Here is a 25680-nt window from a genome sequence, read left to right as displayed (position 1 = left end):
GGTTGATCATGTTTTTCTTCCTCCTGCAGGTCAACTAGCTATGGGTGGCTCCTCCTCCAAGAAAACCTTTATCTGGCAGAAGAAGAAGAAGTCACCTCTGAACAATGTCTGGAGTCAGCTGACAGAGGCCCTACCTAATAAGAAGCGCAAGAAGAAGAGTAAACTGTCACTGGATAATCTGAACCTGGATAAACTGAGGCGGGAGAAGCGTTCCCAGAAGAAATTTTCACTGTCAGTAGACAAGAAAGGGCAGAAGCATTCCCTAAAGTTTCCACTGTCAAAAGACAAGAAAGGGAAGAATCTTTCCCAGAAGTTCTCACTGTCAACAGACAAGAAAGAGCCAATATCCCTGAAAATACTCTCTCTTGGTAACACAAGGAAGGAGTCGACACAGACCACTTCAGCGGAAAGGGAAGAGAAGGCCGGAGGAGGGCTGGGGAACACAGGAGAGCAGATAAAGAAGAAATTTTCTCTCCCTCTGTGATGGAAGAAAAATGGACTGTAAAATGAAGCATGTATCTAAAACGAGAGACAAAGAGATTCATGACTTTCCAACAGGAACGCCAAATTAGCAAGAAATAACCTTGAATTTGGCAGGAAGATGAAAGCTGTCAGTAAACAGGCCACATGAGAGTCAAAAAGATAGTCAAACTTTTTAATGTTAGTTACAGAGGGCGGACTAGCATGGCTGAACACTGACACAGCATTACAGTCATAAAGGCTTTTTCCTTTGAACATCTTATCAGTTGGACTACATTTTAACATATATCACATATTCACCTTAAAGCTTCACATCTCACACTTAACCTGTTCGCTCTGTCAAGTTTAACAAAAGGGTTTATTTAAAAATTCTAAATATTTCTTGAGATTAAAGATAAATGACAAGCTTGATTTCCCCTTATAGTATTTTTTTTTGGGAGTTGCCACGGACAGAAAATCTGCTTAAGTACACTAAATACTGTGCATAATGTCTACAATTACAATGTGATAATAAATAAAGTTTTATAATCACAATCAATTTACAAAAAGAATATTGTGTCATTACAGCACAGAACACACACATAATGCAAATACCACTGGGTCCGCAGCATAAAAAGGGACAAAAAAAGAAAATTGCTTACAGCGTTCAACCACAACAAAAATAAAAACATGAGCTTATCCAATAAGTCAGTGTGTTCACGTTGATACTTCAGAAAAGAGGTCAAATCTAGAATAAAATGTGTGTCGTAATATGCACATCAGAGGATTTGTCTCTTCCACTTTGGGAAGGGTGAAAGTTATCTAACGTGTGTCACATACATAAAATATCCAGATTAAAAACAAGCAAAAAAATCTAACTTAACAAGAACAAATGGAGAAAGGGGTTATAGAACATTATAGCCTTCATGAAGGACTTACTTGCAGGACTGTTTGACTATTTGACTGCATTGTTTTAGCTTAAAATGCTCATATTATGCTTTTTTCCCCCCCTTTCCTTTATTGTGTTACATATCTTTTTGTGCATGTTATAGGTTTACAAAGTGAAAAAGCCCAAAGTCCACCCCAAAGGGACTTACCATCTCCAACAGAAAACACTGTTCACAAACTGCTCCAAACAGCTCTGTTGTAGTCCAGCCTTTACTTTGGAGACAAACGTGGTCACTTTGTAACACGCGTTATAATGCTCACCTAGCTGCTAGCGTGGCACTCCCTCATACTCTGCTTCTGACTGGCTAGTAGTCCTTCCCTAGCTACTGCGCATGTGCGACTCCCAACAAAGATGGTACAGAAGTTTGATGCCTCACTCTGTAGCTAAAACAGAGAGCTCAACACACAGGGTGAAAAGAGGAGCTGCAGCAATGTGCAATACAACAAAAAATATGGCGTATATTTGAAAATTAAACCACGTAAACCTATTCTGATATAACCTCTAAATACAATTATGAACCTGAAAATGAGCATAATATGAGCGCTTTAACTCAAATACACATGAATCCACCATGAGGGTATAGAGAAAATAATTTGCATCGCTTATATAACTTCACGGCACTCAACAGAGTACATGTTTCTGCTTTGCAAATGTCCACACACACACACTTTCCTTCATTTCTTCCATGCTTCGCCAGCACGTTCCAGTTGTTCAGCGGCCGTCAGTGCTCCTTCTTCTGCCCCCATCTGTTTAGGGAGAACTGGCAGTTCTCATTTATGTCACAACAGGAAATGAGCTCTACAATGTCCCCCCCCATGTTGTTTAAATGGCCCAGTAATGGAGGGTTCCTCCAATTGTCTGCTGAAGGTCGATGATGGAGCGCAAATGAACCACTTGCTGCCAATTAAATTAGAAGAGATGTCCACCATCATGTTGGCCAACTGATATTAGAAGTCCATTCTTCTTGTCCCAACTGGCTTTGAAGCAGCACAGGTATATATCCAATGTTTCTTAAAAGAACAGACAGTCTCACACAACAGTCTGCTTGCTGAGGAAACACAGGTCTTAACGCTTGTTTATGTGTGCATACCTAGATTTCAGCATCAAGTGTGTGTCTGCATGCCTTGAGTATGTTGAACGTTTGTCCTTGTTTGAGTTAATGTCAGGTTTCTGAATGGGCAGGGATGTCTTCTGAGCCTGCACGGATAAGAGGGATCCCGTTGGTCTTCCCTGTCGGCTCGGCAGCACGATACTTATATTTCTAAAGACAGAGGTGGAGACACAGGTGTGAATATGAGGCAAGAGTTGAAATGAGGTCAAAGGAATCGGAAGAGGAAACAAAAGGAAAATAATGAATAGGGATTAGGTGCAGCAGGAAGTGAAAAAAAGAAAGAAGAGAAAGTGGGTTAGTCATGTCCAAACTAGCAAAAAGAGCAAAACGAGCTAAGAGAACAAAGCATGTTAATGTGATACTGTTTCCACACAGTTAGACATGAATCCAAACTTAAATTTCACTGGTAATCGCAAAGAAGCTGTCACGCTGAAAAAGAAAAAAAGACAAAGCAGGAAGACACCCATGACCAAACAAATTACAGATGTAGGCAGATTTATGCATTTATTTCATATTAGTTTTAACAATGTTTGTACAAAAATAAACCCAAAGCAATATGAAAATGTTTCTGAACTGTCAAAATAATACCAATAACTGGCCTCCAAGATGAAAACAAGTGTCAAGGGCTGGGTACCCGTCATTTCTTAAAAATTGGTATTTAAAACATTGTTTGCAAATCGGTATCGAAATCACGGTATACAGTTTTTCGAACGATACCCAGCCCTACAACATTATTTGAAATCTGAAGACAAATAATGGTTTCCATATACTGTTATCCCTTTAATAGCTTCGTGTAATGGCATTCCCTTTAAGCGTAATTTATAGTTGACGACTTGCTATTTTCCATAAATGTCTAAGTTTTAATTGTGTGTCACTGCATATTTTACTATAACAAAAATATGTAAAACAATGTTTTAGTGAGTCAGTATACACACATATGCATGTGCACACATAATACCACTTCCTGCTAGCAGCAATAACAGGGTGTGTGTGTGTGACAGAGTGCATGTCTCCAACATACACACATACCAGAGTAACAAGTCAGAGGGAATGTGGCAAGGAGCATGACCCACTCTAACCACCAGTACACATCTGGACTGGTTTAAGAGTGTACAACACAAGCACACAATACACACACACACACACACACACACACACACACACACACACACACACACACACACACACACACACACACACACACACACACACACACACACACACACACACACACACACACACACACACACACACACACACACACACACACACACACACACACACACACACACACACACACACACACACACACACACACACACACACACACACACACACACGGAAATCCTCCTAGATGTTTCGCTCAAGTTTGACTCATGGAAAGTTTGACATCTTGGCTGGATAGATGCACATATGTATGGAATTAGATTTGTGTCTAAAATGAGTGCATGACGGAACACATCTTGAGATTATTTGCATGCACAAAAATTATATTTTGTTTTGATATTATCAAACAAAGACCAATAGTGACAAAACAAAAAAGCCTATCAGAATTTACCTACTCCAATTTTAAAATTGTGACACGGTAACACAGTCAATTTAAGCTATTGTTTTCTGAATCAAATAACCTTTCTGTAGCTTAGCTCTTTAATTGATCTAGTAGTGCGGTAACGTCCACACAAGCTACATTTAGCTTTACTCAAACAAGGCAAAGCTCAAGTGCAGCGGAGACTAAAACTGCTGAGGATCACCAACGCCAAACACGGACTGTCCAGCAAATCCTGCCGATGATTAATTTGAACTCTTTCAGTTTCTATGTAAAAGATGAAATGTGTAATGGGAGGTGGCACTATACGAGTTCCTGCAGGGATGCCTATTTTACCCGAAGTAGCTACTTGATTCACCTGCTGATTATAAAATAACTGAGGTTGATGTTGACAAGTAAAAAATATAGTGAGAAGAAAAAAGGTGACAATTCTGAAACCGCAGTCTTCCTTATTGTTCAAATGCTGCGCTCACCGTGAGATTTAGTTTGACTGGTTAAAAGGTCAGAGAGACAGGAACTGAAAGACGAAAACCAGCCCTATATGATCAGACAATAGATACAAGGTATGTGACAGAGCAGAAGTCTATAACATCTGCTGTCACTTCAGCCATAAGGTAACCACAGGCTCAGTATATTGAACGTGCCGGGTTTTTGTAAGAGCAGAGTACGTTCTGTGCTCTTGTTGGGACCATTATATTCATGCACAGTATGTTGCTTTTTGTAATGGACAGTGCTTAAAGAAATAATATTGTGATTTCTTAGGCTACATAGAGCTCAACAATGTGTGTTCATACTACAGCAGGCTGAAGCACTGCAACAAATAATCAACAGTTCTCTAACTTTTCTAACTAAAACAAGTCAACACAATTATACTGCAGGACAATAGAGTCAACAGTTGGAGGTTCTATATTCAACATAGGCTGCTTCTCAAGTCTCTTATTTGATAGCTCCTCGCACAAACCGGGGTTGTTCTGGCCCTCCATCGCGAAGGCCGTCTCAAAGCTCTTATTCCTGCCGAGGAATCGCGGCGTGATCTCCGAGGAGCTATGAGCGAGGATACACGAGGGCAGCATTCCTGTAAGCCGTGCAGCTAAAAGCCATTGCTGAATCCTCGTTTCCTCTCTCCTCACATGATTTCCGCGCGTCTCTCCCGTGCTTCCTTGGTGGGATGGACTAAAACGCGAGGAAGGGAAGCAACTGAAGGAAACATGGATGCAATTTAAGAACATAGGATGTACCCATGGTGTTGCGCTTTGCAATCATGTACACCTACACAACACCTAAAAAGCATAAGCTTGTTTGTTTATATTTGGTCAAAATCGCAAGTTAAAGCAGGACAGACAAAGGTGTATGACTATAATGTTTTGTTGCATATGACTTTAGTATACTTTCAAATCATAAACTACCACATCTGCATCTAATGATGATGCTATTAGTGAATCTCCTTACAATAGAATACAATAAAACCTATCAGGTACAATCCTTTTTGATATGCAAGGCTCATTTAATTTTTGTTTAACGATTTTCGCAGGAAAAGTGTGGAGTGTAAACTGATTTTTAACTGGATTTTTTTGGACTGAAGTTATGGAGCGACCTTATCGGTCATTCAGTTTCTGTTAGCCAGTTAAGTGTTTCTGGTCACCAGATAGTCACCAACTGTCTGTCGGCTGTTGGTGCTGAAAAGCTATGGACATTAAGTTTTAGGAGCTCCTTTACAGAAAACAGCTGCCTGCAGTGGCCGGAAAAAAGGTGCTACAAGAGCGGTTAGAGTGAACCAAAACAGTAAAGTTGTGGGTCAAAGCTAACAATGAGCTGAAACTCACTATAAAGCTTGGTAAAAGCAAGGGGAGCTGCAGATTTGGGTGATAAGGTTCATTTCATTTGCTACGTTGCTTGCTTTTTTTGGGGGGTACTTCCATTACTAAAAACGGAAATAAAGAGCCACATTTAATGTAACCTTAAGTTGTCAAGTCGGCCAAGTGGTCACAGCTCCCAAACTGTTAGAGTGGTGGTTGTCACGGTCGTACTGTATATGCTAAACAGATAATCATGGTCATCAGATCAGTTTACAGTCAGTGTGCGTTTAGACAAGTGGTTGTTGTGTTTGTGACTGCTGTCGTCGGCTCCGTTGCTCTCGGACAGTACCTCTTGCTCCAGGGTGTTAAAGTAAACGCCAGAGGCGCCCTTGCGGCTGCCCCGCTGGCACAGGCAGCACAGGATCTCCTTGAAGGTCCTTCTCATGTCAGTGTCCCTGAAGGAGTAGATGATGGGGTTGAAGAAGGAGTTGCACTCGGCCAGGACCAAGAAGTACTTCTCGAAGCGCAGCACCTCACACTTTCCACAGCCCAGACCGTCGAGCAGCAGGATGACCAGACCGGGCGTCCAGCAGAACACAAAACAGCCTGGAGGGAGAGGGAGATCACGGGTACATAAGGTCATTAGAAATCTTGTAATAACATTGGAAATACAAAATAAAAAGGCGTGGCTAGTGGCAGATAAAATAGGAGGAAAGACAATTATATACAGATATAGCTGTAAAGAAATGGGGGGCTAGCTAAGGGAGAAAGGGAATGTACTGTAAATTCCTCTGTAGGCCACACACACACACACACACACACACACACACACGATCAGATTTCATTATCATAATACTCGATTAGGCAGCTCAGGAATTCCTTTTGTGCACACATTCTCAGTACTAATATATGCACACGTACGGGATACAGACGGAAGACGATGTGGTAACACACACACGCACAATGTTTAATGCTTTCCTCAGCATTGACCATAACCTAAACTGTCACAACTACATACTTTACCCTCCAATCTACATCCAAAACCAAGTCTTCAGCCTCAAATGGCAATTTGAAGACACAGTGAACTAAAATTCCCTCAATCGTAAAAGCTGAAGTTGGTCCTCACAAACAAAAGTACAAGATTACGCATCTCACACACTCTTAGTGGTGTCATATGTGCAGAGCAGGGGAGAAGATGTTTGCTGTCACAGTAAATAAACTACGCAGCTCCCTGTCAGGGCATGCTCATGGTTTTCCTCGCCCTCGTCACATGCCAGAGATGCTGAATCCATGCTGCTGAGCGACGGCAGAGAGAAGTAACTTTTTTTAAAACTTTGAGGACTTTAATCGAAAGTTCAAAATGCGAGAGCAAGAACAGGGGAGACTGGGAGAGAGAGCAGAGGAGCAAGGGAGCACAGCCAGTTCAGAAGAAAACAAGAGCAATCGGCAGGAGGAGGGAAGGAGTGAATGTGTGGGGGGAGTAAAGTTGGTTTAACAAGTACAGACAAGCTGAAAGAGGAACCTGCATGACAGCCTGCGTGTTGATTCAGTGAAGTTTCAGGTGAGGTTTTTCCCTGAAAACTATCTTTTGTACAACAAGCAAAATGAGTAACGTGCATGTGGTATATATGTGGGTGTGTACAGTTAAAGGCCCCGAAAACCAATTTTCAATCAGTTCTCCTACATAATATATCGCCTGCCACAGTAAGAACGACTTGGGTTATTTCACTGGAGAGATTTCTGTGTTTTGTCTGTGCTTTTCTTGCTGGTCAACCACTGTCAATCAATCAATCAATCAATCAATCAATCAATCAATCAATCAGATCAAACGACATTACCACAGCCATAAAAAGCAGATTAGTTAAGCTTTTGAGCATTAATTTAAAGAATAAAAGATTTTTTTTTCAAACTTTAAGCATGATTATTGCATATTTAATCACAAATATTCACCATTATAGACAAATACTTCCAATTCTTAGGTGCTGATTAACCCAATATGTTTTACAAAGAACTGAAGTCACTGAATTTTATGACCCTAAACACCCAAAGGTTGTTGCATTTCCTGCAGTCAGGAAACAAGCCACTACCGTTTACATAAACACAGTTCTTCTAAGAACAGGACACCACAAAGTCTTACTGACGGCAGCATAGATTGGTTGGCAATGTGTTTGAGGCTTTGTTTTCTTCAGTAATAGAAAGTAAAAACATAAATGGGGATACAATAAGAATGATCAACTAAAACACAAATAAATTAAAAAACATTAAGACAATAATGTGCCCTGAGTACAATGTATTTGTGTATAGAGATTGGCAATATGACCTGACAATTATACCGCCTCAGTTAACCAAAATAAAATGACATCTTGTTAAATACATGGGTGCACAAGATACTTAATTATGACTCTAAATAACATTTAACTCTTTCAGGCAGTTGCTTAACATTCTTTAGGATTATCAAAACAAATGATACTATTCAGTAGGGGTGGAACAGTACATGTATTCTTATTGAACCGAAACGGTACGAGCATCTCTGTTCAGTACATTAATTCACACGGAGAATACACGGTATAAAAATAAATAAAACTTGCGTGCAAATTAATTAATGTAATGCGGAACTACGGTTAGATACAAGTTTCTTTAAAAGGACACCTAATCTGTAGCCCCCCCCCGCTCTGAAGATGCCGCTCTCCGCCTACATGTCGACGGAACAGTGAGTGAGTCCGAGCTAGCAGCAATAAGGACGAGTAGCCTAGCATATGGCGAGTGGTGGCGACCCACAAGAGTTAGAAGACCCGTCGGCCTCTTTAAGATCGCAAGTTTGGGAAAACTTTGGTTTCCCAGTCAGTTACAGTAGTACAGGCGAGAGAGTGGTTGATAAGACGAGGACTGTGTGTCGGCGTTGTTCAGCAGTTGTTGGGTATGTGAGTGGAAATACATCTAACATGCTACCGCATATGTGCCCATATTCACTTGTAGAGGAATCTGGCTTCAAGTATTTGCTGTATGTACTCGAACCTCATTACAACATGCCATCCCGTCCACATGATGCAAACTGTAGTCCCTTCAATATACAACCACACACGGACGTTGATGGAGCACGTGTTGTCAGCTGCACCCTCTGTTTCACAAACGACAGATGGTTGGACTTCGCGTGCCACGGAAAGCTATCTCACGGCGACTGCTCATTTTACTGATTGAGTGGGAAATTAAAAAGGGACACTTCACCAATTTAGCATTAAGCTTTGTATTAGTACAAACACGGTAGTATTTTTGAATGACCGTGCTTCCCTCCCTCATGTCCCCCTGAGAGGGGAGATCTCTGTATTGTGGGTCTGGAAAAAAGCCTCAGATGACGCGAAATGACGTTTTTTGCGTCATCGGAGGCTTTTTTGCCCAGAGACAAAAGACTACAGCCAGTATTAGGAGCCACTTCCGCATAGCCCAAAGGGGGTTGGACTGTCGGCTTTTTTCCGGAGACTGCCGAGGAAAAAACAAGTGTCAGCCATCTTGAATCCTCGCTTAGCTTCTCAGCAGGAGCAGAAACTGTTCATCCAGACGGAAATTTTAGAACAACAATTATGTGCATTCAAACTACCGCACACGTGTACCACCGGGATACATTGGTACAGATCGGAGAATATGCAGGACACTTTATTACAGACTCAATACTCGACACACTACGCAAGCTTAGCCTGCATGGAGACCAGCGGTGTTGCTCGATGCCTCTGGCCGGTAAAGAGGCCTCATCAGTGGGGAGCGTTGAACGAGTGTGCCGGTGGAAAGCTAACGCTAGCCGGCCACCTGTTCCACCAATCCTGCTTGCAAGTGTCCGCTCATTAAACAAACTTATGGCTGTGTTTATACTCGATGTTTATACCACAGCCCACCAAGACCTAATGCTAGTAGCTATGTGTTAGCCTTCTTTTATTACATGGCTTGGTTGAATTCTAATCTAGAATGCGGTCTGTTATTTCTCGATAACAGACCGCTGCTAAGGATAACACACCGTTGCCATGCATAGCAGAGCGTTGCCATGGACACAGTTCTGTTCACTCTGGACCTTTCAATCAATCCGCTGAAAGAAGTCCAGATAATGTATCAGCTGTGGCAAAAAAGTATAGGTTTTAAATGTGTAACACCACTTGAGCCACGGTGAAACGTTTTTTCGTGTATATGGTTGAAAGGACAATAAAACACACTTGTTGAGTTGATCGCCTCACTGTCTGTCTGTAAAGGGTAGGCGTGGCTTGGGAGTAGACGCTAAAGCAGTGAAGCAAGTGCATTCTGGGATTTGGTGTCTTTCATCCACATGAGCCAAAAACACATTTTCTGTCTTTTCTCGGCCTAGAAGCCACCAATTTCTAAAAAGATTTCAAATTTCTACTACATAAGTGACCCAATTTAAAAAGGAACACGCCGACTTATTGGGAATTTAGCTTATTCACCGTAACTGTAAATAGGAGCATGCTGGCGTTATTTTGTCACTTTTTTTCACAATTAGGAGCAGTAGGCTAGTTGGAACCAGTTATCTGCAGGATCTGTGCTGGGCTAAGCTAATGCTGGAGCCGTCAGACAGCATTACAGCACGCACGGAGATGAGAAGGGTATGTATCGACTTGTCTAACTCTGGGGGTTACGGTGAATAAGCTAAATTCCCAATAAGTCGGCGTGTTCCTTTAAATATATATATATATTCATCTTTTCAATGGTAAAATATTCCTTTAAAGCATCAGTTCTACAGATGTTGCTGTATGAGGAGCGCACAAGCACTCACCTAGCTGAGAAGCTACAGGAGGTCGTGGCAGAGTGGAATACTTTTTTATCTTTTGTGGGGGAATGTCTCGCCTAAGCAGAATTCTGTTTTGTTATTATTCTATGTAATTTGCACTTTCATAAATAAGATGCTGTATTTTCAGTTACAGATGGAGTCTAGATGACCGGAATTGGCCGGTTTTCACGTGCTCAGCCATGGCCGGCAACCGGCAGGTCAGTCTGACGTATGCCAATTTCATGCCGGTCAATGCTACAATTAACTGACAACGTAAGTTATACGAGTTAGAGTTCTCAAGGACGCACGCGCACACGGACGCAACAGCACAGACGCTTTTTCTTTCGTGTGTCGGCGCTATTCTCGCACGTGTAGGGAACCTCGTGAATTAACCTGCAACATGTCAGCTGTTTGGAAATTCTACAGCATGTGTGTTGAAGATAAGTTTGCAATATTCAAGGAAAAAGTAGGGCGTGGAGGGATGACACAAAAAACCCAAATCACATTTTTCTTGGTTCAATATTGGATGTGAAAAGAAGGAAATGGTTCTAACATTGCACTTTAGAGGTATGTGAATTTCCCACACCAGGAGTAATTTATATAGTTCTATTTTATAGTGATCCATTCACTGTTCAAAACATTTTCTATTTTCTGTGCAAAATGTTCTATTAAAGAAAAGATAGAAAATAAATATTTGTGTGTGCTATAAAGCGGTTAGAAAAAATGAAATCGTAATCCGCTAAAATTGGAATCGGCTGGTGTAGCTCAATGAAAATTGGAATTGGCCTAGAAAGTGGTAATCTGTGCATCTCTACTTCAGGCTGTTGCAGCCAACTCAGGGGAGATACTGTATGACACTAGGTGGTACAGCCTGAGACATGCACAATAAAAAAATGGTATTGCCTTCTGCATTTTTGTTTTGCTTTTCCCTCCATTGCACCAAACCGAACCGTGATGTCTGAACAGACTGACTTCTGTGTACCGTTCCACCCCTACTATTCAGTACATCCATGCATTCATGATGACTGCAAGTTGCTGTTGAAAGCACCAGAAAAGGCTGGCTTAGTTACCTTTTGTCAAACTTTAATTCTCAAGAATATAAAATAGATTTGGGGCACATTTATGGCTTCCATTACTTTTCATCTCATCTGCATGATTTATTTTAGTATGTGTTGTGATATTAGCAAACACTTTTGAATTAGATGGCTGCATCTAAACCCTTCTCAAGTGTGCCGTTTTCTGTCATTACACCGGTTTTAACTACATTGTTCTATGTTGGGTTTATTGATGCCAAAAAGACGTTTGGTTCCTGAACCAGATGAAGCAACGCCGGTTGATTTTCTCCGGTACGAGTTAATCCACACTAAGGACATAAGCACACGCTCAGTTGTTTACTTTAAGGAGCAAATGCTGATAAAGGAATTCATTTACCAAACGAGATTCATAATGTAGGTCTAAGTTTTCGGTGTGTTGCACAACCCTTGACGTGTATAACTGGTGTGCGAGCTTCCTCACCCAGGATCATGGAGACGGTCTTCATCAGGTTGAACACTGTCTCCTTGTGTCTCATCTGGGTGGTGTGCTGTGACATCTGCTTGCTCTTGCGTCTCACGTAGACAAAGATCCGTGTGTAGACAGCCACCATGATGAAGAAGGTAAGCAGGTTAAGAACCCCCCAGAACACCAGGTAGCTGCGGCTGTACATCGGCGCCATGGTGGAGCAGTTCTCCAGGTCGCACAGGCAGTGCCAGCCCATGGCGGGAACCAGGCCCATGACGATGGCCACCAGCCAGATGCAGAGCATGATGATGAAAACACGCCGGGTGCTCATCTTACTGTGCAGCTGCATGTTGAAAATGGTTTGGTGACGCTCCACGGCCACGGCCAGTAGGTTGAGGACGGAAGCTGTCAGGCTGGTGTCGATCAGCCCCTGTCGCACAAACCACTGATGCTGAGACAGCTTAATGGTCCACGGACCGGTATGAAACATCAAGTGGAGGTAGGAGACACCTGGAAGAGGAAAGTGGGGGTTTAACAAATAAAAAAAGAACTACAGGATAATCCACACTATTACATATTGGGTTGTATTCAAGGCGTAGTTTGCATTTACGGATTGTTTTCCTACCTACCAAGGCCGAGACAAAATCACGACATTCTAAATGTCCCATTCAGTTTCCATTGTCATCACCCAAAGCTATGGCTGCAGAAACAATGTCATTCCAAGTGACAGTATTGATATTAGGATCATATATTATGAAAATATTTAAGTAAACACAACCAAAGCATCTGAAGGAAAAGTAACCTTCAGCATTATAAAGGTGCATTTCCCTACTAAAGAGAAAGCAGGTCCTGACCTCTTGAAGGCATATGATGCGAGTTAAAACACCCACAGCCATCGTTTCTTATGTAATCCTGTGCATCTGTGGCATCTTCACATGTGTTTTTGCAGATTTATCAGCATCACTGTGTGAAGAAACACTACTGTGCCCTTTCCCAGCATCTACTATAACTTCATTTTTTTTAAAATCACATTTGTTGCACAGATGTGACACTGCATGACGGAGCCTGAGTGTGTTACAGTACATCAAATATCTAAGCCAAGATAGGGTTAAACTCACAATGTGCATGGAGAGAGTAGTAAATGGAAAAAAGTAAATTTCCCTTAAACAAAAAACTTTCTTACATTAACAAAACATAATTTTAAAAAGGACAATTCCGGCGCAAAATGAACCTAGTGGTTAATAACACATGGGTACCGAGTCAACCGTTCTCTGGGATAGGTTTTCATGCTAATCGAATGTGACCAGTTCGCAAACCGCTTATTAGCTTGTAAAAAGGTAGTCGTCGGGGCATGCGAAAGTAAAAAGAAATAGCTATTTCTATACCACTAACAAGGCTCAAAATAGCACCACACTTCCACGGTAGCATAATGAGTGTCCCTACATGTAACAACGAACACCGTGTAACCAGTAACCAGTAACGTAGCTCAAGAATATGTATAAAACAGCTACAATTTATTTTTTCCTCTATTCAAAAGGTGACCCAAATCCAGTGTGCTGGAATACCGAACCAACACAATGAAACATTTTCTGCAGGGTCTACCAAGTTAAATTAATACTTTGTCAACAATCATACTGGAAAATGTATGACGGAAAACCCAGGAAGGATTATATGGCCTTAGAATTATTTATTATGTCGTATTTTTCCAGTACCTCACAGCTGTATATTACAATAACTCCTGATTATCTTATTTATTAAATTACTGACACCCGCACAGATTATCCAATAAATGATTAATTAATTTATATTTTTGCTAAAATTGGCACTTCCCCATAATGAGTCTGTGAGCTTCCCACCTACTGTAGCAAACAGTAGTGACAGTGTTTGCTGTAGGTCTGATGGTGCTGACTGAAACATCACATAAAAGCATTTAACATGTAACAGCCTCCTGCAGCACAATCCACTGTCTTTTTAAATTTTCCAAGGCCTTTTGAGGAATTCAATGTTTTAGGACCTGCATATACCCTAAAGGTGTGTCACTGTCCCACCGCTGTGCTTTCTGACTCAACTGTAGCAGCACTGAAACTATAAAATATCAGATGTGACAATGCAGTTTAAATAAGGCCTGTATATATGCTGTATATATATGCTGTACTGTATATTTAAATAATGTGTAGTACTAGTAGTTAAAACAACAACATAGTAGCATATAAAGTAAAACAATTGTACCTGCGAAGAGGTCAGCCAGAGCCAAGTTACCCAGCAGGTAATAGATGGGATAGTGAAAGCGTCTGTTTTTAAAAATGGCGCCCATGACCAAAAGGTTGGAAAAGATGACAATGAAGCAGACCGTCATGCCCAGACTGACAATCACATAGTCACGGTTGCGCCAGTATTCGCTGATGTTCTTGCCACTCTTCTCATAGAAAAAGTCCACGGTCCGGTTGTAGTGGCATATCTTGTCAGTGGTGTTTGTACCCATGTTGAGATAGACGGTGGATGTGGGATCAGAGAAGACCTGGAGTGGACGGAGAGGCGAGCAGCGTTGCAGACAAGAAGCACAGGGGAAGGTCTAGGGCGCCATTCAGACTCTCCCTCTCTGATGTGATGGAAATCGGCATGCCATCAGCTGGACAGATGGAGGACTGGAAGGATCCAGTCTGAAGTCTGAGGCCTTCACTGTACGGCTGTCTGGGACTCCACTGGTCTTCAACCTGTGGAAGTTTAAAACAATATGTGAATTTAAATGTGTGTGCATGCTGATAATAGCTGCAACACAGCAGAAAAAACAGCCAGCCAATCAGCCCACAGTGCAGAAGTCCAGAAAAGTCAGAGACATTAATTAACCATTTATATGACATGAAAACTAATCTATTTCTCGATCTATCTATTCATTTATCAGAAAAAAAGCCTAACACTCTTTGGTTCCAGCTTCTCAAATATTAGAACTTACAGTTTGTAATTGTCTTAAAATATCTTTTAGTCTTTAGCGGTCAGACATATGAATCATAAAGAAAAACTATTATTCAAAGCAGTGTATTTGTATAGGACTTCAAACATGTCTGGTGGGGATCATTTAAAAAAAAAAAGGTACAGGTATCCTAACATTTATCATTATAGTAAATGTAACAACATACTAGGGCTGGGCGATAAAACGATAATGATATGTATCGCGATAGACACATAATCAATATCAATAGAAAATGCGGTCGATAAAACGTTTGATAACTTGTTTTTCTTCATCAGAAGAAATCAGAGGTTGTGAATCAAGTTTGGTTGCATGAACAAAGGCCCTCACTCTCTGGCAACCTAGCAACGTGGGGAGTGACACTCTAACAGCCAATCATGTAACAGTATCATGTTTGGTTGCACCACATCGCTGTCTCGTGTTCTTCAATAACAGAACCGGCGTGGAGTGGAAAGTGAGTGCCGCAGCGAGCGAGGAAATCGTTGATAAAACAGGAAAAGTCAGTATGGCAGTTTTGGGGATTTTATAAGTCTGACCGTAGTCAGACCAATGTCGTCAGACCGTCGTCCCCACCAGCACTGGTACTACCACAAACTTGTTTTACCACCTTAGCCGCGCTCACACTTTCGAGCACAGCCGTATTCGCCATCAACGTCCAACAACATCTGCAGCTGCAACACGGCACAAGCAGCAGAGCGCCATGGAGAGGTACTCTGCATCAGCGCCTTACTAAACGCTACAAAGAAATAACGGAGGCAGACATGCTGAGCACTGTCCAGAAGCCAGGTTACCAACCTAGCACTAAACCTGCAGAAAATAGTTCCTTCTCAGGTTTCTTATATTTAGCTAACACGTTGCATTATTTTATGACACTTTATTAAGCATTTCTTACTTATTCTTTAATTTTGCACCTTAATGTTAAGAGATAATTGTTAAGTGTTCATTGTGATTTTAGACCTGTTTACATTTTAATTATTTGAGTGTTTTCCATGGTTGTGTTGACATTTCTGCTTTTATAACTGAGGGGATTATAATCAGAGCAGGGTTAAGTTTAAAATAAAAATGTTTAAATTTAATATATTTTTCTCCTGGTCCTTATTTTAAATAGGTCATAAAAAATATCAATAATTATCGATATCGACCGATATGAAAAACTTATATCGTGATACAGTTTTCAACCATATCGCCCAGCCCTACAACATACCATGAAATAGACTTACATCTGTAGAGTTTTTTTTTTTTTTTTTTTATTCAATGCATCCGTCATCTGTTCCAAGATGAAACGGTGTGAACTCACACCAGTAGTTCAGACCACTTTGTTAACTCCACTGCAGTACAGTTTGTACTTCAACTGCCTAAATACACACTACAAGTGTGGAGCACAAGTCTTTTAAAAGTAAATATGGTGAATTTAGCCTGCCAAAGATGTGGAGATGTAACAATGCATCGTAAATCGGTTAAATATCGATATAAAAGATTACAACTGGTTGAGTAAAGAATTAAATTTTTAAAAACGCCCTAGGGCGTAATCTACGTGTTCTTAGTTTATTTATTTAAAGAGATGTTTTTCTATTTAGTTATTCTGATGTGGGATTTGATTTAAAAGAAACAAATTAGTATTTATTTATTTTTAATAGAATTTAATTTTTTAATATGAAAAAAAGTGCATGATGTTTTCATGCAGACGCCAAAAAATGTATCTTGCTCAAAGACTTGTTAAATAATTGGTATCTCTATAAACCAGAAAAACTTGATGCAACAGCAGTTTTCATTTTCATATTTATCACTGAGCTTAAAGACCAACTATCTATGCAGGCTGACAAGTCCCAACAGGAAAATGGGAGGCTTTATGACTGCAATGCTGTAATCAAAACCTACCACGGCTCAGGGAAGAACTCAGCCTTCACTTCAAGACGTGCATTCAAAACTGTGGCCAACAACAACAACCTGATCTAATACTCTATTTACGGTAAACTTGTACGGGCTGCATGCCACATTTTGAGTCAACAACACTCCCTTACACAATCTCCATTTTTCTGTAAAAGCTAGCGCAGCACGATGACACGTACTTTACCACCGGCTCCAAGTTCAACTCCCTCAACAATGAAAATGGCAGAGCAGATCCCTACAGCAGAGACACACCTCAAAATTACATAATACAGCTATGTAACTCAATCCAAACAACACAGAGAGACAGAGAGACAGAACTTTAGAGGCTCGAGAATGAAATGATGGATGACACAACAGCAAGAAAACGGTTTGGTTAAAAGGAAAACAGTTGAGGAACAGTTAAAGAGGAAGTTGAGTGTATGGGAGTAAAATAAAGCCTTCGTGTGATGTGACTGACTGAACAAGGTCTACAAGTTCTCATCTGTGTGGTGTGCAGAGAAGAAGTGAAATACTCCAGTGCTGAAAAGTGTGCACACAATCGCTCCATTTCCTCCCTACATCAGAACACACCTATGAACTCTTCTCGCTGCTTTACAGTTTAGTTTACATTCTTTTTCTTTTCTTTATCTCTGTCACTAGGTTATTCTTAAACACCAGCTTAAGGAGATAAAATAAAAATAGCAGCTCAATAAATTATGCCGACTTTCATGAAGCTGCACGAAATCTGATAAATTGTCTCAAGCGATGTCACTCAAGTCAGCGTCAGTTGGGGCTGAAGGCTACGGTTTTGAAAATAATATAAAAAGTCTGGGCGTGTGGAGTTAGAAAGAAGTGAGCTTAACCTGGGGGCTAAGAGCTCCACAGGATTAGGATAAATTTGTTATGCATTTAAATTCATAGCTTGACAAGGTTTTAATCATACAAGCATGACAAAAAAAATTGACAGAAACCTTTTAATTTACACTTTCCAATGTGTCCATAAAGCTATTCACATGGTAATGACTTGAGAATAGCTTTCACTCGTTTGGATTATCCTTCGGGGAAGCGCGGTGAAATGCCCACAGCAAACAAGACGTTACATACACTTTTTTGAGGAGAACCTTTTTAGGAAGATGGCACGCTGGTATAACGTACAGTCAGGCTACAGCTTCGGATGATTCAAGGCAGCGACGACAATTTCAGCAGCTCATTAGAACCAATGAGCGGTCTCATTCTGAAATACGACTCGATCCAGCTAAAGATCAACTTGAGTAAGTGTAAATATTTCTATATCAAATGGTCATAACAACCCACATATTTCCTCTTATCACGCCACCATTGTAGTGACTGGAAAATAATTTCATTTTGTTTCACTTTGCAAACGGACAATCAAAGCAGCTGCAAAGCAGTCAGGTGGATTTATATATCTCTGTAACTTCTGTATCAAAGGTCACAAAACAACAAAGATTGTGCTCATAGAAGTGCAACACGTGGTTAACTGCCCTACTTTAGAGCATATAAAAGATCAAGATTGAGGCCATTTGATTGAGGTGGAACAAAGCAATGGGAGACAAACGCCAACTTCATGTCCATGAGTTTTGAAAGGCTGCATATACTGTGTATTAGGTGCAATAAGAACACGTTATTGGCTCTCCTGGGTGTGCACCTGTAGTGATTCCACTCCTACAGTAAACAACTAATAATTCTTCTCAGTATGAAAGTAGACTGATTGTGCAGCTGCAGGTCTCAAACACATGCAATCACAGGATGTGAAACCATCACCATCAAACTGTACTACATACTCTCATCACACACACTAGCTGCAAAAAACAGACAGACAGGTAGTTGGTGAACATAGTAGCACATTTAGTACCACGTATTTTTTCACATAAGCGAATCAAAACAGAGCTGAAAAGGAGAGATAGTATTTCCCACAGGTTGCGAATTTTCTTGTGGCGGCACAAGGCGCAGAATGTGGCGGCGCGTGATGGCTGGGTTAAGTAATAAACTAGTCAAATAATGACTAGGCTACATAACATTAACAGATAATTTTGAAATAAATAACTATTCACATATTAAACATATCCGACTGAAAGATGAAGATACAAATGAAGGGTAGACATGATGTGCTCTGTCAATTAAATCTGGTCGGTTTGTCAAATGTTATGGTTCAGCAGATAAAATACCCGATTACCCAGAGCCCAAATAGGCTATTATATGTAACTTAACCTTAATACTATGATCCATACAGACAGTTACAGGTTATTAAAAAAATCACAACGCTGTCTCCTCCTAATTCCTGTTAAATCATATAAGACTAAGGCTATCTAAAGTTATTTATTATATCATTGTTCAATCTTTTTAAAAGTGTTTTAATCCATATTTTGGGTATCGTAAACACACTTTTGTAGGCTACTATACATGTCGTTGTGGCATTCATTAAGATCTCATCTGAAGATTTCTGTCATTCAAACAATTCTGAGACTGCAGCGGACAGGGGTAACAACCGAACTCTGATAAATGACATTCAGGTAGAGCTGGGCAATACATCGATATAATATCGATATCGTGATATGAGACTAGATATCATCTTAGATTTTGGATATCGTAATATGGCATAAGTGTCGTCTTTTCCTGGTTTTAAAGGCTGCATTACAGTAAAGTTATGTCATTTTCTGAACTTACCAGACTGTTGTAATTGTTCTATTATTTGCCTTTAACCACTTAGACATTATATCATTTATCAAAAATCTCATTGCGTTAATATTTTGTGAAAGCATCAATAGTCAACACTACAATATCGTTGCGGTATCGATAGAGGTATTTGGTCAAAAATATTGTGAGATTTTATTTTCTCCATATCACTCAGCCCTACATTCAGGGAGCTTTCACAGCGGTGTGGCAACGGCATTTCCACAGTTTGTTAATACAGTTAATCCCGCGACAAGACCACCAGCAGGAAGTTACTACTAACTATAGCCTCTGAGCCTGAAGTAAAGTGCTGACGCTGTCATGCACGCGGAGGGCGTCTTTGTGCGCTGTAAAAAAAAAAAAAAAAAAAAATACATTGTTGATTGGAAAAAAATGTCATTCGGATGTTATATACCTGGGTGGGGGTGCGCCCAAGTACAACTTACAGTATGTATGGGAAACACTGCAAAATCATTAAAACCCTTAGTATTTATAAGCTCCATACATTACCGGTTCTGTTTTGGGCTACTTTTTTTATGCTATGTATTATAAATGCAGAGGGTGCTAGCTCAACTAATAGCGTATTCTTACAGACAAAAGCTATCTGTACCTGCACGTGGCTAATTATAATGTACGTCAGTTGCGTCATCTGACCGCGAAGGCGATAGAGAGGAATCACAGCAGCAGATGATGTCTGTGTTCTTCCATCTTTCTAAACTCAGTATTTTGATATTGGGAATATCATTTATTATAGTGATATTTTTGGATTTGCTTCCAGCAAGATATTATTGAGAGTGTAGCCTATATAGTGACTTTGCTGTAGCAAACTTTACTGTTGCTGCTTTAGAAACAATATTTAGTTATATTTAAAATATAAAAAAGGAGGAACCAGGGTTCGCGGGGGCGGAAAACATTTCCATGGTAACTGCAGGCTCCACCAATCAAAGATGTTGGTTACGCTTAGGATTGTGGGTAGCGTAGCACTTCTCCATGACATCGCAAATAAAACATGTTTTTCTTAAAACAAGGTTGATATCATATAGACATCTGGCTTTCTACAGGAGCAGAAACCTTTGTTTCACAATCTCGTAGCTTGTGGTAAGTCTACTATGGATGGTTTAGGCTAATAATCAATCCTTATGGAGAAAATGAAGAGGATTTTTACTTTCAGAACCACATTGTTGACCTCTATAGTAACAGTTTGGAAAATGCACTCCTTGGCTTTCTTGCTGAGAGTAAGATAAGAGTGATACCACTCTCATCATGCCCGTGGGTTAACTACCGCCAGCAATCTATCAACATTAGAGTAAATAATTACAGCATTTTCTAACGTAGTGCAGTAAAACTTCAGAGAAATCCTTAAACTTGACCTCATTGCATTTTTCCTCTCTCAAAAAAGGAACTGAAAGTATTTGCTTCGCTGACTCAGTTCACTGTGGTGCTTTCGCTATGTGAGGCTCTAAGGAGGACTGCATTTGCATGACTGTGTGTTTTCATGCATTTTATGTCTGTTTGTGTGTGAATGGACTGAATCAGTAAACACCAGTTTGAAAGCAAACCGGTCATTACCAGAGCAGCCACACCCGAGTCTCTTCTTCTCCCTCCTCCCTCCCTGAAAGTAGAGCTTTAGCACACACACACACACACACACACACACACACACACACACACACACACACACACACACACACACACACACACACACACACACACACACACACACACACACACACACACACACACACACACACACACACACACACACACACACACACACACACACACACACACACACACACACACACACACACACACACACACGGTGGGACTGCCTGGGTGTCATCAGCATACTGATTAACTTTAGCCATTTAACCACACAGATGCATGCAGAGACACTTCCTCTTTAACTACACAAGGACATCAATTTCTTTTTATGTACCCAAGGTCTTTTTTCCTCTCTCTTTGTTTAACAGGGCACCCGCCCCCATCACCCTGGGTAACTTCCCAGTCAACAGACTGTGTAGTACAGTGGCCGAGACGGTTCAACACAAATACAAAAGCCACAGCGCAAAACACAAAAGCTACAACACAAACACAAAAGCCACGACGGAAGCGAGTTGGTTGTAGGGCTGCCACCTCTTAGTCGATTAGTCGACTAACCGGTCGTTTTGGTCTTAGTCGACTAAGATTTCTTTAGTCGATTAGTCATTTTTTATGCTTATTCATGCTTAATTACTTATTTCCAAGAAACTTCTGAGCACATTTATGGTAAACACAAGATTTAAAGTGGTGCTTTTGCAGGATTAATTGTGGAGAAACTCAGTTTTACAGATGGTTAATTAACTACATTTATATTGTGCTTTTCTAGTCTTAACCACCTCTCAAAGCGCACAGCTCTGTCAATTAAATCAACTAATCGATTAGTCGACAAAATCCTATAAGTGTTAGTCGACTAAGAATTTCTTTAGTCGAGGACAGCCCTAATTGTGACTATTATTGCCATTGTTCATCACACCCCCAACCGGCACCGTCAGACATCGCCTACCAAGAGCCTGGGGCTGTCCGAGGTTTCTCCCTAAAAAGGAGCATTAAATGCTTGCTCTTGGGGGAATTACTGGAATTGTTGAGTCTTTGTAAATTATAGAGTGTGGTCTAGACCTACTCTATCTGTAAAGTGTCCTGAGATAACTCTTGTTATGATTTTATACTACAAATAAAATTGAAAATACTCAATTAAAAGTACCTTACAGTTGTATTGAAGTACAGCATAGTTACTTTCCACAGCTAAGAAAATGCAATGATATTTACATGTAGCAAGCCTAAAACATTAATTCCTGAGACGTTTCTGTCGGCAGCTCGGACACACTGCTGTCCGCGCTGACGTACTGTCACCTGTTGGGACACAGATGTTGTCCGTACCGTCTCTAGTTCTGGTTCTGACCACGGGAACAGTGACAGGACAGCTCGCTTCAACGCAGCGTAATAACTCCTGAAAATAATGTCCATGTCACAAATGTATCTGTCTCTGCAGTCATCTCAACCATCGAATACAGCAAAAGGAAATAACACTCGGTTTTCTTGTGAAGAAATGTTTTGCGGTGTTGAATCAAATCAGTACTAAATGTTGTGTTAAGATTACTGGTTACTGAGATTGTAACGGGTATAATATTACCGACATTTAATTAGTAATGCGTTATATTACTGCGCTACAGCAAAAAGGAATACATTACTGTAATTGCGTTACTTTTTTTACATGTTCTAGTACAAACACAAAACGCAAGTTTAACCCTGAAAAGGCTATATAATAGTTGCCCTTTAACATATTTTTTTATTCTAATATTTGTATTCTTATAATTTATGTTCTTAGCTGTTGCAGTACTTTGGTCTATTGTTAATTCCATTTTCATATGCCTGTTGTATGCACCTACAAAAAGGTCCAAGTCAAACTTATTTTGGCAATAAATCTCATTCTGATGGCACCAAAAACTGCAGAAAAAAACTACACATTTCCCGAAGAACAATATGAAAACGATATACCTACTGTTGCTATGCATCTGAATTACTGTAATTAGGGACCATTTTAAATAAATTACCTCCTATAAAATCCTTTGGAGACACGGTCATGAATGGGAAAAAAACAAAACATCATCTGTAAAGAACTGTATTTTAAGGTTGTGTAATTAAAGCTCAGTTTTGCGTAACTTTGTCTTTAGGAAGTCCCCGAAATAAATTTTATTTTAGTGACGATCGTTTTTTGTCAGAATGAAACATTTGGTTTTATCGGACCTGTTTTAGATGAGATAGAGCTACAGGTTTTACTATATAGATATTGTCAGTAATTCCCCTCAGTGACTCACAGGCAACTTGTTGCTTTGGCAGAACTGATCATCTGTTCACTTTATAATCTGTGCTTACCAGCACAATCAATTGTGTTCAATAGAAGTTTATCATTGAAGTCATTTATTTAGGAAAGTCCCAAACGTATTTTTTTTTTTTTGAGAACTCAAAGAAAACAATTCATTCCAAATTGAGATTCAGTGCCAAAACACTTTTTCTATATCATACTTTGAGAAATATGTCCAAAAAAAAACAGTTGGTTTAACAAAAGAAGCCAAAGTTCAATCTATTTCCCATGTTGAATGTTATTTAATTACATGCAGCCGTATCCAGAACTTTGCCTGAACAGAAATCTAAAACTAAACCAATTTTGATTTAAAAATCAAACTGAATCAGACTTGACTATTTGATCAAATAAGTCAACAACTTTACATTTCTGACCAGACATTCAATGGCAACTTTTGGTAGTTCTTAATTGGGTGCTACAGACACATTTCAGCTTGTACTAAAAACGTACTGAGGTTTGATAGTCAGCTCTAATGATGTTGTTGTATTGGACTGAATTATATGAGCCATAAAAGAGATGTAAGGCTGAAACAATTAGATGACTAATCGATCTATTTAACTATTCTAATAATCAGTTAAGTTTTTGACTAATTAAAAGCACAAATGCCAAAATAAAAAGCAGTTTCAAATGTTCTAATGTAAAGACTTGCAACTATTTTCCATTTTATAGAACGATTAACTAAATATATTTGAATTGTACATTGTTGGTCTTTCAGAAAAATGCTATTTAAAGACATCAACTTGGGCTCTAGGAAATTGTAATGACCTTTTTCCTCCGCCTGACATAGTAAACGATTAATCAAAAGAATACTACATAGCTTAATCAATACTGAAAATTGTCCTAAATTGAGAATATTCACTTGACACAGAGTCAACAAAACCTGACAAGTATGGCCTTCACAGATAGGAATTATTGCAGGGGTTTATTGCATGGCTGTTTTGTAGCCTCCTAAATTGCATTCGACTGTAGGCCTACAGGTAACAAAAAAAAAACTGGCAACACATACGCTGTAAAATGTTAATCATAAAAGCATATGCTATTTGTCTATCTTGCCTGAAACCAGGACGCATATCCTTGTGTACTACTTCCTTTAAGCAATAGCCTATGGGTTACACCCAGATAGATTCCAAACTAAAAAAATCATAAGCAATATATTGAGTGGGAAAAAAAGATAACACTGCTTTTGTAGAAGATAAGACAAGTCGTTCGCCTGCATTACAAGACCATTTGGGAGAAATTGACATGGTTAAAATGGCAGTGTTGAAGATGGTCAGGCTGCAATAAACACCAGACTCCTGCCAGCCAGCTTTGAGCCAGTGCAGATGCCTCAGCACACTGTTGGGAGCACCGACCGAACAATAAAGCACACACGCTTCACTTCAACTCCGTCTCTTCTCCAACAGCACACATTTCAAACTCACATGAGAGGCATTTTACTCGAGAATAAAAAATATATAGGCTAGGCTACAAGGGAGGAAAAATGTAAGCTTACTTTTTATTGCGTCTGTGAACTCCTTTATCAGGTAAATCCAGGTCAGGAGTCCTCGTCGAGTTGAGAGACAATGTGCTGTCGTAGGCCACCTGAAGTCACCGCCTCTTGCGCACTTTCAGCGTCCTCTGAGCACAACGTGGAAAAAAAGCGACAAAAATAAAAAGTTAATATTTTTTCTGTTTATATCGAGGCTCCATTCCAGGTTTTTCTTTTTTTTCGCACAAACTTGGTGGATAGTCCCCGTCACCTGTGTTTGGACTTCTCCCTTGCTTCCGGTAGTTATAGGTTGTTACCTGTGCGGAGTGATTTGCGCTGAGTCCCAGGAGAAGCACAAAGGGTGCGGCACGATCCTCCGCTGCTGTCTCTTTCTTTGACAAAGAAGCGGGTTGCTGCTCCTGCCAACCTGTGCGCATGGTACCCGCCCCCCAGCTGCCCCTCTGTTGGCTGACGAGGAAGAGCAGCCAATGGTAGTGGAGCTGAAGAGTGATTGACAGTGTGGGCACGGATCGAGTTGTTAAGGCGGGCTTATATGATTTTGATAGTGATGGGAGCATAGACTGTATACAGTCTATGGGTGGGAGGTGAATAAGTGATGCCCAATGTTAGCTGCAGTTTAGGACTATGTTT

At 40.2% G+C, this 25680-nt stretch overlaps 1 protein-coding gene across 3 annotated transcripts; it reads right to left on the bottom strand.

Moving 5' to 3' along the window:
- Positions 1 to 1877: 1877 nt before the first annotated feature.
- LOC114572009 (lysophosphatidic acid receptor 2) lies at positions 1878 to 25470 on the bottom strand. 3 transcript variants are annotated; one of them, XM_028603384.1, is made up of 6 exons: positions 25301 to 25470; positions 25054 to 25178; positions 14359 to 14843; positions 12145 to 12639; positions 6211 to 6467; positions 1878 to 2669 (listed from the first exon to the last, which is right to left on the bottom strand). In XM_028603384.1, the coding sequence occupies exons 3-6, from the start codon at positions 14609 to 14611 to the stop codon at positions 2571 to 2573; spliced, it is 1104 nt and encodes a 367-aa protein (XP_028459185.1). In that variant the 5' UTR covers positions 14612 to 14843; positions 25054 to 25178; positions 25301 to 25470; the 3' UTR covers positions 1878 to 2570. The 3 variants fall into 3 exon arrangements, with proteins under 3 accessions (XP_028459185.1, XP_028459191.1, XP_028459200.1); XM_028603390.1 differs by having other exon boundaries at positions 25347 to 25470; XM_028603399.1 differs by lacking the exon at positions 25054 to 25178 and having other exon boundaries at positions 25347 to 25470.
- Between the last annotated feature and the right edge of the window lie 210 nt (positions 25471 to 25680).

Source organism: Perca flavescens, chromosome 2, assembly GCF_004354835.1.
Source record: "Perca flavescens isolate YP-PL-M2 chromosome 2, PFLA_1.0, whole genome shotgun sequence".
Lineage (NCBI taxonomy): Eukaryota > Metazoa > Chordata > Actinopteri > Perciformes > Percidae > Perca > Perca flavescens.
This window is presented reverse-complemented; position numbering and strand designations above follow the sequence as displayed.

Coding starts and splice junctions, on each gene's coding strand:
- LOC114572009 (XM_028603384.1), bottom strand. CDS start 14,611: ATGGGTACAAACACCACTGACAAGATATGCCACTACAACCGGACCGTG. Junction 12,640..14,358: donor TCTGGCTGACCTCTTCGCAG/GTACAATTGTTT, acceptor TTCCTCTTCCAG/GTGTCTCCTACCTCCACTTG. Junction 2,670..6,210: donor TTAACACCCTGGAGCAAGAG/GTACTGTCCGAG, acceptor CTCTGTCTTTAG/AAATATAAGTATCGTGCTGC.